Genomic DNA, 18,930 nt, shown 5'->3' with positions numbered 1-18,930 from the left:
TGATCTTCTAAACCAAACTTCTTGTCCTATCCACTCCTACACTGATGATACCACCCTGCACTTTTTCACGTCTTTTCATAGACGTACATCCCTTCAGGAGGTAAACATATCACGCAGGGAAGCCACAGAACGTCTGACTTCTGATCTTTTTAAAATTTCTGATTGGGGCAGAGCAAACCTGGTATTGTTCAATGCCTCAAAAACTCAATTCCTCCATCTATCATCTTGACACAACCTTCCAGACAACTATCCCCTCTTCTTCAATGACACTCAACTATCCCCCTCTTCTACACTGAACATCCTCGGTCTGTCCTTTACTTATAATCTGAACTGGAAACTTCACATCTCATCTCTAGCTAAAACAGCTTCTATGAAGTTAGGTGTTCTGAGACGTCTCCGCCAGTTTTTCTCATCCCCCCAGCTGCTAACTCTGTACAAGGGCCTTATCTGTCCATGTATGGAGTATGCTTCACATGTCTAGGGGGGTTCCACTCATACTGCTCTTCTAGACAGGGTGGAATCAAAAGCTTTTCGTCTCATCAACTCCTCTCCTCTAAATGACTGTCTTCAGCCTCTCTCTCATTGCCGCAATGTTGCATCTCTAGCTGTCTTTTACCGCTATTTTCATGCTAACTGCTCTTCTGATCTTGCTAACTGCATGCCTCCCCTCCTCCCGTGGCCTTGCTGCACAAGACTTTCTTCTTTCTCTCACCTCTATTCTGTCCACCTCCCTAATGCAGGAGTTAACCAGTATTCTCAATCATTCATCGCTTTCTCTGGTAAACTCTGGAACTCCTTGCCTGCTTCTATATTTCCACCTTCCTGTAACTTGAATTCCTTCAAGAGGGAGGTTTCAAGACACTTATCCTTCAATTTTTGACTACTGCTTTGGACCCTTTTATGGGACTGGCATTTCAGTGGGCATTAAAAAAAAAAAAAATTTTATTGGATTTTTGTTGCCCTTGGCCAGTGTCCCTCCTACATAAAAAAAAAAAATCTCTCAGGAATGGCCTCAAGAGTGGCAGTATGTGATTGGAAGGATCAGCTGTATAGATACCATGCAATCCTAATATGCTGCTACCCACAAATCCCAGTTATAAACAAAAGAAAATCATTTCAGTGTTTATTCTTGACAGGTGCAAAGCTAGCTGGACTCAGAAAACATCAAATTTTTCCACACTCGAGTGCTATTACAGCCATACTAGATACTTGCCCTCCAATTTTTTTATATGTATGGCAAGGTCACTGAACCCTTCTCCATGACATGTGAGTTTCTTGCTTGTATGTAACACGGACATGATATCCAGATTAACCATGTTAGGTCAGCTTTCATTCTAATATGTACAGACTTGTCAGGTAATCAGGAGCTTGTGAAGTGGCAGTGAAGCTCCTTTCACATAGGGACACACAGCAGTGGTGTTCAGGAGCCTGTGAGTAGTGCTTCAGCAGTACTACTCACACTTGTCAGTGGCACTGCTAATGTGTGTCTGAAGCTCAAATTAAAGCAGTGTCAGTTTGAGGTGGGTGTTAGCAGCGTCATGCCATGTACTCGCTGCTAAAATAATGGTTCACGTGCAGTTGTGTGTGAAAACTACAATTGAATGTTAGATATTGTGATGAGCAGTGCTACTTTTTGTTGTGGCAAAGGCAAGTACTGATGTACATCTGTCACCACTTTTTGTTGTCATGGCCGTGTGTGAAAGCCTTACCTGGTATTCTTATCTGGTTGGCTACCCTGTCATTTTCAGCAGTATGGCTCATGAATACTGACTGGTATGATGATTTAAATTGATATCCCTCAGGGCAGCACACGTCTGCGGGCATGCTAGCCTTTTGCCTAGTACTAGGTAAGACAGTTATGCTGGCAGTGTTAAGCAGTATAGTCAAAGAGGATATGGCTTAGGTGAGAGTGTAAGTACTTTTTAAATGATGCAATGGAGTCAGCTCCAACAGCACTATCAGGTAGGAAGTTCCAGAGATCTATACATCTCAGATTAAAAAATCTGTCTGCACTCAACCGTTACATGGTGCTTGGCAATTTTGAATCAGTGACCTCTGGTGTGAGTTAATGGAGAGACTAAAGAGGTCATGTGGTAGTATTGCTGGGTGGTGGTGAAAAATCTTCCTGTATTTGATGAGATTGACTCCCCATATATCTATATATCTCCAGTATGTACAAGTGGTGGTGGTGCGGTGGTCCTGTGTAAAAGGGGGCTTAGGGGGACTTTGTAATAGTTACCTTCAGTGGCTTTCTATAAGAGTATTTCATTGAGATAGAATTGATTTTACAAAGACTAAACCTATCAGAATTTAATAGTTTTGTTTTAAATTTGAGAGGATGCCTTTTTCCAAAACAATTGGGAGTTTTAATGGTTGGGTGTGATGGCAGGTGGCATAGAGTGGTTGTTGGTACAGTAATGTAACACTGCATGAATCTGCATTTTTCAACAATTATTGATGTACAGAAGTGACAGTGTAATATATATATATATATATATATATATATATATATATATATATATATATATATATATATATATATATATATATATATATATATATATATATATATATATTGGTGACCCTCATTGCCAGGAGTGTAGAGAAAGAGTCACTGTTAGGTACTTTTGGCTGGAGTTGGAGTCAGAGTCAGTAAAGTATTTTGACCAATTCCTCAGCAGGTTTAATTCTCATCTAAATTACTTGGTTGCACTGCTGGGCCAGTTTTGCTCTTTTGTAGGAAATTCTCACAAACTTATGTGTGAAATTAACTTTTAGGAATTGATTTCAAGCAAATAATTTGTGGGATGTTATAGTATTTATTTATTTATTTATTTATTTATATTTTTTTCCTGCCAGAATAGTCTGACTCAGAGTCATAGTTCAAGTCAGAATTGTAACCTTTTAAATTGTTTCCACAACTCTGCCTACTACAATTATTATTATAGAGTTTTTTTTGGACTTCCAACATGATATGAGTGTTACTAGGTATGTGCTGTAGGTATATCACTGTTGTCACAGATAAAGACGATAATTAATGTCCAAAATTATGCTTTTCTGACTGCTAGATGAATTATTTTTTATGTAGATTGCACTGTCTTTTAATTGAATGTCCACTATTTCTATAGAGATTTCTTACATTTTTTCACATTCCCTAGCTATAGACTCACACAGTTTGCTCAGGTTGACTTTTAGAGAACAGGCTGTCAATCAGCAAATATAAAATTGACTGATAATAATATAATTAATAATTAATTTCCTAGGAGTATATGGTTTTGCATTGGGAGGCTCAGTTTGCTTAATTTAGAAATGCCTTTATCAGTTTGGCCATGTGAAGGCTGTCTGCAACACTAAAGAGATCCTGTGTTTCAGTTGTGGAAGTGTACATGACACTCAGTATGTGGTGATAAAGTGATGATGCTGGAGGGAGGATCAGCCTGTGGCGATCCATTACTGGGTCAGCATTTGCAGGTTGAGGAGTCCAGTATTTTCCCCAGCATTAGATGTAGATATGTCATTGAGAACACTTTTTCTGATAAGCTGTGATGTATGTTGCATTGGCCTAATGAAATTATGTCTTCATTTCATTTCAGTGTTGGAGGAAGCAGGAGGGTGTGGGTGAGTGTGGTGTGGATCACAGCACTGAAAAGCCCCAGCCATGTTGGGGTTCAAGAACTCACAGCTGGAGGACTCCCTCATGAGGCTGGATGCTGCACTGGGCTCTCCCGGCGGTGGTGTCATGAAGACCCCACGCAAGACCTTCACTTCCAAGGGTGAGTGTGCACCAGCTGCCATGTGGAACCCTCGTGCTTCACTTGGGATCACACATTGGGCTTTCCCTTCCTTGTGTTGAATAAATAAACACCTGTATTTTCTTATTAAATCTTGATGAAAATGTAAAGTTGCTTGTAGTTTTAGAAGAGTCAGTTTGGTGAATTTTAAGGCTGGAAATCAGGAAGATTAGTGCATGTGTGATTTTTATAGATGCGACAATACTTAGTTTATTCGTTTATGTCAATGAAAGTTTTGTATTTTGTTAGTCAAATATAAATTGCCTTTGATCTATACAGTACATTATACTTGTTTCTCAAATTCATTCAGTCTCTCAAGGACAGGATACTATTTCCTTAAAATGTGAAATCTGTGGTGCCCTCAGATCATTCATATAAAGTCTTCTGGATGTTCTTGAAGTTTTAGATATCAATCAGTGACTGGGGAGAATTAATTACTGTAATTTGTCAGAATGAATTACTGTGCTTCGTTAGCTTTTTGGTATATTGCATTATATACATACATTGGAGAAGTGTTAAAGTATTTTTTTCCCCACCCTTTGATTTGTGCACCATTCTTGCAACTGTGGTGTTGTGATGTTAATCCATTGTCTTCCTGGCAGCTGCACGAAGAGATGATTCAGTTCTGGAAAGCCGTGGGGAAGGTCAGGGCACGAGACTATCAGCTGTGCCACACGCCTCACACCTCAGTGAGTACAAGCTGAATTCCTGTGATTCCTTATAAATCATTACATCTTCATAAAGTATCATATTCTTCTTGCATTGCTGGGCTTGAAATTTTTTTATATTTATTTATTTATTTATTTGTTTTTATTTATTTATTGTATTTTATTTTATTTATTTATTTTATTTCTTTATTTCTTTATTGTGTCTCAGCCATTGATAGAGACTTGAGTGTTGAGATGATTCAGGGATTTCCAGAGGTCCATTTACAGGAGAAAACATCAGGAGAGTAGTGCCAATATGTAAGCTGTTGTGTGTTGTAGAAAGTAACTCCTTATGGGGCTGTGGAAGCCTTATCATAGTATCAAGATCTTTTAAGTAGTGTGCCTACAGCATCAGGAAGCCTTATGTAGTCTCTCCTGTCTTTTCAGAGCCAAGATGGAGTGGCTGTAGGCTTCACTGCTTTGTTTTGCTGATTGTCTTTTGCTATAGAATGCAGGTCTTTTCTCTAGCTTAGAATTATGTGAATATAAAAGTAGTGACTTTATAAGAGAACATTTGGTGATTGGCCCTACTGGATACTGTTGTTGTCTGTTTGGTTTGGTCAGGTGGAGAGAAAGGATGAGAATGTGTCAGATGTTTGGAGTGAAAGATATAGTGTTACTAAATAAACTAACATAGAACACACTTCACAACATGATGATGATTGTTGATTTTTTTCTTCAAATTTTATCTATCTCTATACTTGGCTGGCAGAACCATATGGGCTGGTCCAGACAAAGCACCCAACACACACTCTTAGCCCTGTCAATCCTTGGTGAAAAAGGATAGTCTTGCAAACTATTGTACCACACTCAGGAGCTTAGGCATAGCACAGCCTGCTACATACATCCATAAATCTTTCAAGTTGACTGGAAAAAATTAAATGTTTAATGATATATCTTTGTTTCTGGTCATCCTCATGATTTAAGGACAAAATACTGTGTTTTATTTATTTTTTTTATATTAATAAAAGGAATAATAAAAAACTTATCATCATCATTATCATCATAAGGGAAACAGAATCCTCAAGTGATATTCACCAAAAATGTCAAAGAAGTTCTGTGTATCATCTGCTTGTGATTAGTATAAATTCTTATCTGCAACCTTGATAAATTACAACAATTTTTTTTTTTTATGGTCTGCTAATTCTTAATGAATGCTGTCTACATTATCAGTAACTATAATGATGCAGTTTTCCCTTACAAAGGTGTGTCTGGCCTGAGCAGTCTGGACAGTCCCCTTGGCGTGGTGGGGGATGTGACAGCTCTTGCGCCTGTGGTGCCAGTAGACACCACCACCACAGACATGACCAGTGCTGCCCTTCTAGCCCACGATGACCCAGGAGTCAGAGCCACACAGGTGAGGCTCTTATTTGAGTGGAATGTACAGTTGGCCAAAATAGAGAATGTCATAGTCTGCAAAATGCTGCAGGTAACAGAGGTAATATCCAGCAGTTATCTCCACCTCTTGTTTCATCTATTCTTTCATGTAGGCATTACTTCTTCAAATGAAAATTACATCTTGAGTCAGTTGTACATAGAATGCCGGGATTATGTCTAAGATTTGAGTTTTTGGTATACCATATACATCACATTGGAATGGCATAATTTTTTATTTATTTATTTTTTTTTTCTTTTTCCATTAGCAATATTGCAAAAGATTTGGCAAAATAAAATTGTTGGGATTTTTTTTTATCATCAGGTGCAGTGAGCAAAAATGGTATGAGTGCACATACATAGAAGTGGCTGGTATAGCCTTGGAAAATAAATAATACTTTTGGAAGTTTGATTATAAGTTAGAAACTACAGTGGGAGAAAAAAAAAGTCAATTTACAAAGAAAGTTTTACATATATGTACTGTTTCTTTTTTGGGAGAAAAAAAAAATCTGGCAGGAGGAAATGAATTGCATCTTACAGATGAGTAGAAACTAGCTTTTGGGCATACCTATATGCTGAAAAATTAAATAGATAATATACATAGATTTTTAATGGAGTATTCAACATTAAAGTGGACACTAGTAATATTTTCATTAATATTATAGATGTGTATTTTCATGGAAGAAGTATGTCTGAGGAGCAAGAAAGAATGGTTGTGTTTGATTGACAATAAATGGAAAGTAGCTTTAAATATAAGGAGACACAGCTTTGGTGACTTTGAAGGTTCCTCTCTATCTGTACCAAGATGTGGAGAAAAGGATATGTCTGTTATGGCATATCAGAAATAAACCAGCTGTACTGTTGGTGCCTGATGTGGAGGTTGCTGAGTCTGTTGCACTACTGACTGCCTTGCACAGTGCTTGATGGAGATTGATTCCTTCTTCCCTAGAAGATTGAAACCTTATGCATTTCAGGGCCTGTGCTACATTGTTTTTCCTTGAATAATTTTATAACAAACTGATTTTCATCAATACAGTCAGGTAACAGAAGTTAATAATAAAGGCACGTTCCTTAGCAAGTTTATCGTGCATAAGACCCAGCCAGCTGCCCAACACCTGAAGTTATTAAGGCAATGATGTCACAATATGTCTCTACAGTAGGCTCCATCCTTTTGGTATCCTTTCCACCACTGAGAGATAATGCTATGGTTCTTGCCACTGCTGGCATTACTGTGAATCCAGCTGGTTACTTTTATCCAGTATTAGCAAACTACTGTAATAGTGTTTGAGAGAATAGAGCCTGTCATTGCTTTTTATGTGACATTTTAGTACATAATGAACTTGTGCTCGTAATATTAAGCTGAATTTCTTCAATTTTCTTTGCTTGAATTAAAGCTCCTTTCTATACCTATGTACATTACAGTAAAGTATTATGCACTTTACTTTGCTCTCATCCTATTGTAGGTATAGTTAATTGTGCTTACTACCTTCATGGTCAGAATTTATGAAACATTGTGTTATTTTTAAGGTATTCATGGCAGATGAAAAGAAAGGAAACATGATGGGTGTACAAATTATGCAAACACAATACTTAGCAAGCTGTATGTTTAATTTTTCATCCCGATTAAGAAACAGGTCTTCCTTGTTATCACCACTGTCAAAGTTGATGATGACATGTTCTAGAGCCTCGTGTAAGTAGTCCATGCACCAGTGCGCTTTTTCAAGTGCTTTTTCAAACATTTTAGGTCTTTGAACCATAGTCCCCCACACTTCCTCTCTGGCACAAAGCCATGCTTCCTCCAGCCTGGTCTGCAGGTTAGCCCAGATAAAACACTGCAAACTAATCGTTAACCAATCTGAGACTTTTTTTTTTTCTTGCCATCATATAAGAAATTTCACATTTCTGCAGCCATGTGGACAGTGCCTAATCATGATCACCTGAGTACAGTGATTGCCAAGGAGTTGAAGTAAAAAGCAAGTGAGAGAAGGTGCAGTTTTATTTCCTTGTCACTCATATTGTGGATAAAGTTAAAGAAAATATATTATGCTTGTGATGTGTAGCATTGTCTCAAAAAGGTGATAGATAATAAAATAAGTTTTCCAAAAACATCATTGTGGTATTGTGATACAATTGATTCATGGTAATGCTGGCAATGGTGGGAGCATCACCTGTCACACAGAACTAGAATGCAGCTCTGTGGGAGCAGAGCCAAGGGAGTGTTGTCACAATAATGTCACTGGTACTGTCGTTCATTTGGCAGGTGTCTGGGTCTTACACACATTAATGTAGAAGAATAGTTGGTTTTGTTTATTCACTTCTGTCACTTGATGTTAGTGACAAAAATTAGGGCAGTTTCAGAAACGTGTCAAAGTACGATCTTAATTTTAATCCATGTTTATAAGAGAGTTATTCCCCCCAGAAATTATATAACATAGGCTCTGAAGGGCCTAATTGAGGAATGCATATGAATGTGATTGTGAGTAGGAGTGTGTACATGCTGATCCCCCCTTAAAGAGATAGACATAATCTTGGTTGATTTGTTAGGTGATGTCTTCTTATCAGTTCTTTGTCTCTTCAGGTTCTGTTCTCTGAATTCATCAACATCATGGTAGTTCACCCCTCTGAGGCACAGGTGTGGGAGGAGCTGGAGCAGTATGAGCAGGCTTGTGCCCAGCAAGTGGAGTCTCTTGGAAACCTCATCCACAAGGCACCAAGACACCACACCAACTTCACAAACACACAGAGGGTATTGAAGCATGTCAAGAATGTCATGATAATGTACGGAATAAATGGATGGAAAGCTTGATTTTTGTTACAGTCTCAGGAGAAGGCCAAAATGAGATTATATCTAATTTACCTGTACTGTTTCAAACCTATTCAGATATGGTTCCCACCCAAGAAGAGTATCCAGGAGAGGAGGAAATCTTTTTCACCAAGCATTTGCCATTCATTCTCATAAGGAAAAAGACATTAAGCAAAATTAAGATGAAAGAAATTTTTAAGAAGATCAGAGACAGTTGTTTGTAGTGTAAGAAAGCTTCTGTGGTGATTAGGGCAGTGGCAGATTTGTAAAGGAGGAGGACAGGGTAAAAAAAATGTACCCAAGAACTGACAAGATACTAGAGTGTAAAGGGAAGACTCCTCACAGTCAAGGGTTTGAAGAGAAAGCATGTCACTGTCATCTTTTTGCTATCTGTAAATATCTCCCTCTCTAGACCTGCATCATCAGAGTGCTGCACTGGCTTTCTTGACAACAGTAGTAGAAAATGAAGTGCTAAAAAATTTGTTTTCATTTAATAATGAGCAATTTCTCTGTACAAGTGTAGTGTGAAAATGGCAATGCCTGTTGGTATAAAAATTTGGCCTAAATTCAACCAATATACCATCAGGCCCTAGCTTAGAAACACTAAAACTAAATAAATACAAATACTGAACAAAGTTCATAAATATATTGTGAGTTTAATTGAGGAATGGAGTTGCTGGATAGCTTTAAGTGTGTCTGGGTGCAAAGTTTTGTCGATTTACAATTTCTTGCTAGCAGGATCTGAGAAAGATTGACTTAGCACAGAAGAAAATGTTTTAGTTTCTAAAATAGTATGCCCAAATTCCAGACATAAAACTATCGGTGAATAATTGAGGTAACTGACATGCAAAACTCTCCAGATCTTTCAACAACTGCTGCATGAGCGCAACACTTGGCGTCTGCTTGGCTCTCTTTACACTGAGCGCCTGGCAGAGGACGACTCCAAGGACTCCCCAATGGAAGAGGAGCCCACTACTGACCTCAAAGTAGTCACCAACTTTTATGACTCCAATCGCACCATCAGAGAAGTGAGTTGCTATCTGTACTCCTGATATCTTGGCCAGTTTGTTTTGTGTCCCTCTCAATGTGTCTCTAGCAGTGTAAACATCTTGATGCTCATATTGTTCTTTCCTACATTATTTTGTGACTGTTTTTTGCAGTGTTGTGATTTTACATTGCTACAGTTATGGCCTGCATTTTGAAGAAGCCTTCAAAGGAAGGTGTTAAGATGATTAAAGATGAAACAAAGGAGATTATTGAAAAGCATTAATGAGTTGTTGGTGTGATCATTGTTTGATTGATTTTTTTTATTTATTATTATTATTTTTATTTATTTTTTTGTATGCATCCTAGTGTTTAAAAATATATTTTGTATGAATATTTCATTGTTGATGGAACAAATCAAATATTTTTTCTTTTAATTCTTAGAGGGGAAATTGATTTGGTTTAATGTGGGTTGAACTATGAGTCTTTACCAGGAACAGATACTCACTATACTAGTTACTACTGTATTAAAGAAAAATTATCATTATATACCATCTTTTGGCACAAGGGTGATTAGAAGTCAAGTAACCTACCACATTTACTTTCATTGTGTTCATCACTTTGTCTTCATCTTTTGTCCTCATGCCTGTTGACTGTTCACCCATAAAATGAGACTACTGATAAATTCTGAGCAGATCAGAATTATCCTTGTTAAGAGAAAATGGTAAACATGCAGGAAATTAATATGAAAGATTACTTCACTTAAGATCATGATCATGCTACACAATGTCTGTCCAGACTATTGATTATGACAGTCCTCCCAATGTCTATCCTACCAAGATTCTCATTGCATGTTAAGCCGCACACATCCCATAAGTGCATGTTGACATATTGTGGGGAACATTTGTTGCCAGCTGTGTTATGAAGTGACAGAACACTTTATTTGACAAAATATCTGCATTTTCTTTTATAATTCTTATAAAAGGAAAAGAATAGTAAATATTGGTGTATCTGTGTAGAAAAATTTTTTTTTATTATCTCTGGTCACATAGGAATGTCCTGCATGATTCTGTCTTCAGGTGGGCTTCATGCTTAGTGTGTTTTGGCATAACGGTATCAAGCTTAGTGGCAGCTTTTAAGCTACCAGTTCTAATGCTCAGCGACAGGTATTGTGCCTAGCTATCAGTGTGGAAGGGGCGGCGCTAAGTGATGAGTGCGATGTGTGGTGTACATTCACTTTCTCAGTATTGCTAAGATGGAAAAAGATTCATCCCTGTACATTCTGATACTTATTTGATTCAGTAGATCATTACTCTCTTGTTTGCTGATATGTGTACTAAACCTTATTATATTTTAAAAATGCTTGGCAACATGTATACAAATAAAAAAAAAATTGTATTTTTACATATATTGATTGTTTTTAATAAGTATGACATGATTTTCATGAATTAAAACTACTCAAAAGAACAAAAACAATAAATTACTTCAGGGCTATACATAGTGTATATTTTTTTAAGTCTATAGTCATATTATTCTCTAGTATTCTCTGTTTAGCAAATTTTAAACTGAACAAGGTTTTCCCAGATCACTTTTGTCGCTAACCATGAAGCTCTGCTATACATTTGTCTTTCTGAATGAAGCATCATTGAGCATTTCAAAGCTATTATTGGGTAGAACAAATTTTCAGCTGGTGAAAATGGTGTTATTTACCAGCCACCTTCACAATCAACTATTTGCTTCTGGTATATAATTCAGGAGTTTTATTTTTTTAACAGTCCTACCTTATGTTTTCTCTCCAAGATCCTTTACTTTTTTTCTTATTTCCAAAATTATGTAATTCAGCATTTATGTCTTATTATAATATTGTGTGATGTGTGATGCCTTTTTCTCCAGTAGAGCTTCTGTGAGTTATTGGCACGTGAAGTAAAGGTAATAAATGATCACACTGCTGTAATACTCTGCACCCCTTGGTGATGTTGCAGTATTGAAGGATAGTGGGCTGTGAGAGAATATTGTACAAGGAGAGTGCCAGATGTAATGTGTGGTTTTTGTGTATTTCCAGGCACAGATTGTTATTGACTGGCTGGAAAACATTGCTTTTGACAATTTCAAGACATGCTATGATGCAGTGGAGTACTTTGGAGGCACACACATTGCTTGGGAAAACACTCTGAAAACTCTGAGGGTGAGTTTTATGATTGATGCTTTTGGTATTTGAGTGACTACTGAAAGCAATTGTGCATAAATCAGAAATAACACTTTTAATTAATAAAGTGTATAGCAGTGGATTCTAAATCATTCAGCTAATGCCATTTAATATAATTTAGTTTAGTGAACTGGAGTATTATAATGGAAGCACATGTGTGTTACAACATTTAATTGAACAATATTGGGGATGTGAAGGTATATCGTGTAGACAGGAAGTTATTAAAATAATTCTAAAGCATTGCCATGGGTTCCACAATAAGACTGAGTGCAGGACGGCACCAGAAACTATAGGTTGGCCTTGAACAACACAGTTTGTTTCCTTGCAGAATGAAAATAGTGGTGTTGTGCAGCCCCTGAAAGGTTCCCGGCCTCTTGTCAAATCCCTGGATCCTGATTCCTGCCTGCGAGAGAACCGGCCCCTGCATGACCTTGATCAGGTGGGATAGACAAAGGGCAATGGCCTTTTAAAGATGTAGGTACTGTAATTATAGAGTAAATCCTTGCCAAGTCAGAACCCTTTATATCGGATATCGGTTAAGTCGGACACTTTTACGGAATTCTCCACATGTGCAGGACTACCCATACCACCAGACTAATTGTTTTTTTTATACTGAAATAGCACAATAAGATACTGTATTATAATTGTGCAGCTGATACTGTATTGCTTTACATCAAGAATTTCCAGCCCATATGTTGTAGATTATCTGCTTGTAGCTACATTAACTCAGATCAAGCAAATTCCTGCCCGATGACATGCGGAATGTATGTGAATTTCAGTATTCATTGTTTTCCATCATGTTTATTATTAAAAGTACACATCTACTTACACTTCATTATGATTACTTTAGGGCTAATGTTGGGGAAATACTGTTTATTATGGCATAAACCAGGTTTCTGCTAACTATCAGTTGGGATGATTTTTTATAGCAAAAAGTGGGAGAGACATAAGCCATCCAGTCCTGCAAGAGAAGGCATAGCATTAAGTGAAATGATGATGATGATATTTATTTATATATACAGTAGGTGTCTGATGCCTTGAAAGCATGACATTTATCTAATATCTAAAATACCAATATCTGATTGAAGAAGTTTCACTGTAGTTTGTGGATGGATGGGCTTTGGTATATTGTAGTTTGAGAGATGTTTTTTCAGAATAAGTCAGTAACAAATGATGGGTTTTTCAGGAAGATGAGATGCGTTTGTTGCGGAACGTGCTTGTCTCCGTGCGGTCTGGGCAGGTATCACTGGCGCAGGAACTTTGTGTGCGTGCTGGCCACCACTGGCGAGCTGCTTCACTGGAAGGCTGGAGACTGCATCATGACCCTAACCCAAAGGATCCCTCTCAGCGCCAGCCAATCACTGGCAATGCATATAGGTGGGTAGTTGGCAGACTGTGTCAGCAGGGAGTGGTAAGGGTAATGAAGGTGTACATTAGTAGAAATGACAAAATATGAATCTCTGACCTTTCAGTACAGGTAATATTTTTGTTCTTTGGTTTATTTTAAATTTAGTAACTTATCAGTTTAATTATCAAACTTTTATCTGTTTTGTTCACTGCAAACTCAACTGCCTTCAGAAAAGAAATATCTAACTTGTTTTCTCACATTTCATGACTAAACATTCACTTGGATGTTGGCTGTAATGATGGTAATGATGACCTGATTTCTTGCTGTAAGTTATGTCAGATCATGTTTAAGAAATAAAGTAAAAGGTCACCTTATGAAATGGACAACATGACTGTTCTTACTATTACAATATTGAAGAGGAGTACTTTTCTTACATGTACTTTGGCAGTAACAATATTTGTCATTATCATAGATGAGGGGGCTTTCTTTTCATCATGCTTTATGAGTGCAGTATCTCCTTGTGGTCCTTGTATATCATAACGCAAAGTTAATACCTTACAGAGATGTGTGGAAAGCTGTAGCGTGGAGGATAGCCAGTGATGAGCGTTTGCCGGTGCATGAGCGTGCCATTTATGGGGCTCTGTGTGGTCACCTACCGGCTATGCTGCTGGCCTGCGACAAGTGGGAGGACACACTGTGGGCATACACCCGCACCATGGTGGATCAATGGGTGGAGGAGCAGCTCAGGGCAGCAGCCACACACCTGCGCAGCCTCCATCCTCTGCCTAAGGACTATCCTGAGGAAAAGTGAGTATTATTGTTTTTCTTTTAGATATTGTGAGAAGGTCCAGGTATTTGTGCAGATCAAGGACAGACAGTTATTTTGATTAGCAGGCCACCTCCATGATTTTTCAAAGTGGATTCATACTAAGTAACTCCAGTTTTCTTAGGATAAATAACAGATTCTACACACGAATTTTTCCTCAACAGGTTCTCTAGTATTCACTAATGAAAAATGTTTCCTTCTTTTCTTTTTCAATGTAACCACAGAGAAATAATCAAACATTATCACAATGAGTGAAACATTCTTTTTGTTAATTTTATCTCAAGGAGCCTTTAAGAGCAGCCGAAATGTATGTTGACTGTGTTTTATTATATATATATATATATATATATATATATATATATATATATATATATATATATATATATATATATATATATATATATATATATATATATATATATATATATATACATACATATACACACACACACACACACACACACACACACACACACACACACACACACACACACACACACACACACACACACACACACACACACACACACACACACACAGAGAGAGAGAGTTTAACCATGGTTACTGAACGCTTCCTTTCTCGAACAACTCGAACAAATTGATTTTCGAACAAAATTTTGAACTCCTAATTGCTTTGGTTGCCATATTATAATTTGGTTCTTGAACAAAGGTACTTGATTTCAGATACTAAAAGGCAAAGGCAAAGCTGCCATTTATTACTAATTTATAGTTTCTGTAAATATTTCTTTTATTTATATGTATTTGGAGTAGACACAGTGGGTAGGACAGTAATTCAGTCTTTGAAATGAGTTAAAAGTGATCCCATTGAAGAGCTTTAATGTAAACAAACAGTTTTTGGTGCTCATGAATAATCCTCAGCCACCTGTGGCTCTCTTGATGACCCACAAATCACTACTGCAAAACTATTTTCCCAGAAGCTTTTCCCTGCAGCAAGATGTCTAATTGTTACAATTATCCTCAGTTTGGCAGGAAGTGGGTTGCTCTTCTCTGTGTAACTGTAAGATTTCCCTCACTAAATTGCTGACATAGAGAATACTTGCATGGTCTAAACAATATCTCTTGATAAGTTCTGTGTCACTAACTTCATTTAGGATGTCCTTTCTGCTGATAAATAATTTCTGAACTGGAGATCTTGTGGAGTGGCTAACTTAGCTGTGAGAATGTCTGTCATAAGCTGCTAAGACAGGTGTCCAGGAATGAATTAATCAATTTTACATTGATTCCTATGGGGAAAATAGTTTCAGTTTCTGATAATTTTGGATTTTGAATGATATTCAGGAACGAATTAGTTTCAAGAACTGAGGTTCCACTGTATATATATATATATATATATATATATATATATATATATATATATATATATATATATATATATATATATATATATATATATATATATATATATATATATATATATATATATATATCGTATTTGATGGCTCGTAAGATGCACCCAGTTTTGGCAGACATTGAAGTGAAAAAAAAAAAAAAAAAAAAGATAAATGGGCAGATTTAAGCTCTGAAGGATTTCATCTGACATTTGAAGACTCACATGCATTTAGATAATTGTTAGATCCCAATATTTTGCATTTAAAAACTTAAATATTTGCTAGTAGCCTACATACCAATCCTGTTGTGAGATGTAAACATGTACCTGGAACATAGCATCGGCAGTGACTGTGAGAGACTACAGGGGTAATAAAGTTTTTTCATAAGAATGTTAAAAGATAGGTGCAATTTTACTTGTATGAAAGTGTGTCTTACCTAATTTTAATTGTATGAAAGTGTCTTACCTCAAGGAGTAACGCCATCACACTGTAAAGAACGCAGTGAAGCTTGCCTGTGTCACCAGGTTTGGTGCGTAACTGACCGCATGTTTGTTTTGGTACATGCAATGTGTGGTGCATGGTTACTTAGGCAAATTCTTCCTGACTGGTGTCATTCTGTGTGAATTACCTGTACGAGTAAGTATGACCTGTTACATATTGTTACCTTGAAAGAAAGAGTTGTTTTGTGGTGTACTACCAATCATCACTTTGTTTACGTGTGCGAAGATTTCGGGTTTGATTTTTAGAGCCTCTGTTGCCATAGACTTACCACCAACCACTGCCTCAATGCTGAACCTTGGCCTCATAGGACGCAGGCTTATTTCCTGAGACCTTTTTTTTTGGAGAAAAGGTGCATCTTATGAGGCATCAAATACGGTATATATGAAGCGCCCCAGAGCCAGTGACGTAAGCAACCTTGTGGCCAAAATTATTATTTTTATTGCATTGTCTTCCCCAACATTCCTATTGTGATGAGAAAGAACGTGGATGTCAGAATGGACCCAACAATAGTGAAGAATCCATCTGAGTGAAATTATCCTCAGAACCTTCTTGTTGCACTTGAGTGATGGCTATCAGTTTTAGGGGCCAGAGAGAAGTAAGTCCCTCACCACAGCAGCATGAGAAGAGCCAACCAGTGATGGCTCGTGCTATGAGTTGTGTGTCATTCTGGGACACCTCCCCAGCACCACACACTTCACACTCTCCCTCCCTCCACCCTGCTTGCTACCCTTAAGTGACAGGCTGCTTTTTAATTTTGGTTTTACACAACACATAAGCCTTTCATTATTATGGCTGACAACATTGTATCCTCTGAGGAGCCAGGACCCTCCAGAGAAAGAAAAAGGGCTTGTAATCCTGCAGAGTGGGAGAAAATATCACTAAAAGACAAAGACATATAGGGGAAGCCTACGTGAGCTTTGGAAGTATTAGATAATTTTATTGTTTCTTTATACTCTATTATCCTTTATACCGGTATATTTTCATAACGTTTATTAGTTCTCTTGTTCTGGTTTCTTGCAGTTTAATTTTTCAAGTTTCTGTCATTCTCTTTGTTTGTGTTCATCTTAGGAAGTAATTGTATGTTGCTTATGTTTTTGCTTCATAAAATTGACAAGTTCACTGAAAAGACTTTTTAATGGTTGTGCTTCCTCTATTAGTATATAGAAAATAAAACAATTTGATAGAATAAAGGAAATAAACAATATGTGGGCACTAGATACAATTTTAATGTAGCTGTGTCATATCCTTAACAAAATTGTATTGAAGAAAAAAGTCACCAATTTATTTTTAATAATGTAATTTAATTGTAACTTCATAATGTATTTCAACTAAATTGGCTCTAGGTGCCTCATATATATATATATATATATATATATATATATATATATATATATATATATATATATATATATATATATATATATATATATATATATATATACACACACACACACACACACACACACACACACACACACACACACACACACACACACACACACACACACACACACACACACACACACACATGCACACAGTGGAACCTCTTTCTCGAACTTAATTTGTTCCTGAATGCTGTTCAAAATCCTAAATGTTTGAAAACCGAAACTGTTTTCCCCTTCAGAATTAAGGTATAATGGATTAATCTGTTCCCAGATACCAATCTACCTTGTCTTAGCAGCTTATGACAGACATTCCCACAGCCAAGATGGTGCTTTACAACATCTCTGGCTCACAAATTATTTATCCAGAAAAGATGTATTGAATGAACTTAGTAACACAGAACTCATAAGAAGATACTGTTTAGAACGTGCAGGTATTCTCTTTGTCAGCAATCTAGTGAGGGAAGCCTTACAGAGTGACAGAAGAGCAACCCACTTACTGCCAAAATGAAGGTGATCACAACACTTAGACATCTTGGTGCTAGGAAAAAAACTGAAAAAATGCAATTGTGCAGTAGTGATGGCGTTGGGGATCATCAAGAAAGCCAAAGGTGGTTCAGGATTACTCCTGAGTGCCAAAAACTGTTTGTTTACATTGAGGCTTTTCAATGGAATCACATTTACATTATTTCAAAGATTGAATTTCTGTCTAACACTGTCTCTTTCTTCCAAACATAAAAAACAAAGTAAATATTTATTGAAACTATAAATTAGTAATAAATGACAGCTTTTGCTATGTCTTTTAATATTTGAAATCAAGTAACTTTGTTTTAGAACCGAATTATGCTGCCACAACCAAAGCAATAATGAATTAAAAATTTTTTTCAAAAACTGATTTGTTCGAAAAGGGATGCATTCGGTAACCGAGGTTACACTGTATATATATATATATATATATATATATATATATATATATATATATATATATATATATATATATATATATATATATATATATATATATATATATATATATATATATATATATATATATATATATATATATATATATATATATATATATATATATATATATATATATATATATATATATATATATATATATATATATATATATATATATATATATATATATATATATATATATATATATATACATACATACATGCATATATATACACAGTAGAACCTCAGTTACTGAATGTCTCCTTTTCAGAACAAGTCAGTTTTCGAACAAAAATTTTAATCCTTAATTGCTTTGGTTGCCGTACCATAATTTGGTTTTTGAATAAAGTTACTTGTTTTTGGATACTACAAGTCGTAGCAAAAGCTGCCATTTATTACTAATTTATAGTTTCTATAAATATTTCCTTCGTTTTTATGTATTTGGAGGAGACATAGAGTGCAAGACCATAATTCAATTTCTGAAATAAGTTGAATGTGATCCTGTTGAGGAACCTCGATATAAACAAACAAGGTTCGGTGCTCAGGAGTAATCCCAAGCCTCCTGTGGCTTTCTCTTTGACTCATAATGCCATCACTACTGCACAACTGCATTTTTCCAGTTGCTTTTCCCAGCAGCAAGATGTCAAAGTGTTATGATCACCTTCATTTTGGCATTGAGTGGTTTGCTCCTCT

General features: G+C 36.5%; 1 protein-coding gene across 1 annotated transcript in view; it reads left to right on the top strand.

The window, feature by feature from the left end:
* LOC135099453 (nuclear pore complex protein Nup107-like) overlaps nucleotides 1–18,930 on the top strand; it is a 30,888-nt gene that overhangs the window by 1,580 nt on the left and 10,378 nt on the right. The window contains exons 2-10 of the mRNA XM_064001831.1: nucleotides 3,594–3,773; nucleotides 4,394–4,480; nucleotides 5,704–5,855; nucleotides 8,451–8,618; nucleotides 9,536–9,703; nucleotides 11,722–11,844; nucleotides 12,194–12,304; nucleotides 13,052–13,242; nucleotides 13,775–14,020. Of these exons, the coding sequence (XP_063857901.1) occupies nucleotides 3,659–3,773; nucleotides 4,394–4,480; nucleotides 5,704–5,855; nucleotides 8,451–8,618; nucleotides 9,536–9,703; nucleotides 11,722–11,844; nucleotides 12,194–12,304; nucleotides 13,052–13,242; nucleotides 13,775–14,020 (1,361 nt within the window). The 5' untranslated portion in view covers nucleotides 3,594–3,658. The remainder of the gene's footprint in view (nucleotides 1–3,593; nucleotides 3,774–4,393; nucleotides 4,481–5,703; nucleotides 5,856–8,450; nucleotides 8,619–9,535; nucleotides 9,704–11,721; nucleotides 11,845–12,193; nucleotides 12,305–13,051; nucleotides 13,243–13,774; nucleotides 14,021–18,930) is intronic.

Source organism: Scylla paramamosain, chromosome 4 (assembly GCF_035594125.1).
Source record: "Scylla paramamosain isolate STU-SP2022 chromosome 4, ASM3559412v1, whole genome shotgun sequence".
Lineage (NCBI taxonomy): Eukaryota > Metazoa > Arthropoda > Malacostraca > Decapoda > Portunidae > Scylla > Scylla paramamosain.
This window is presented reverse-complemented; position numbering and strand designations above follow the sequence as displayed.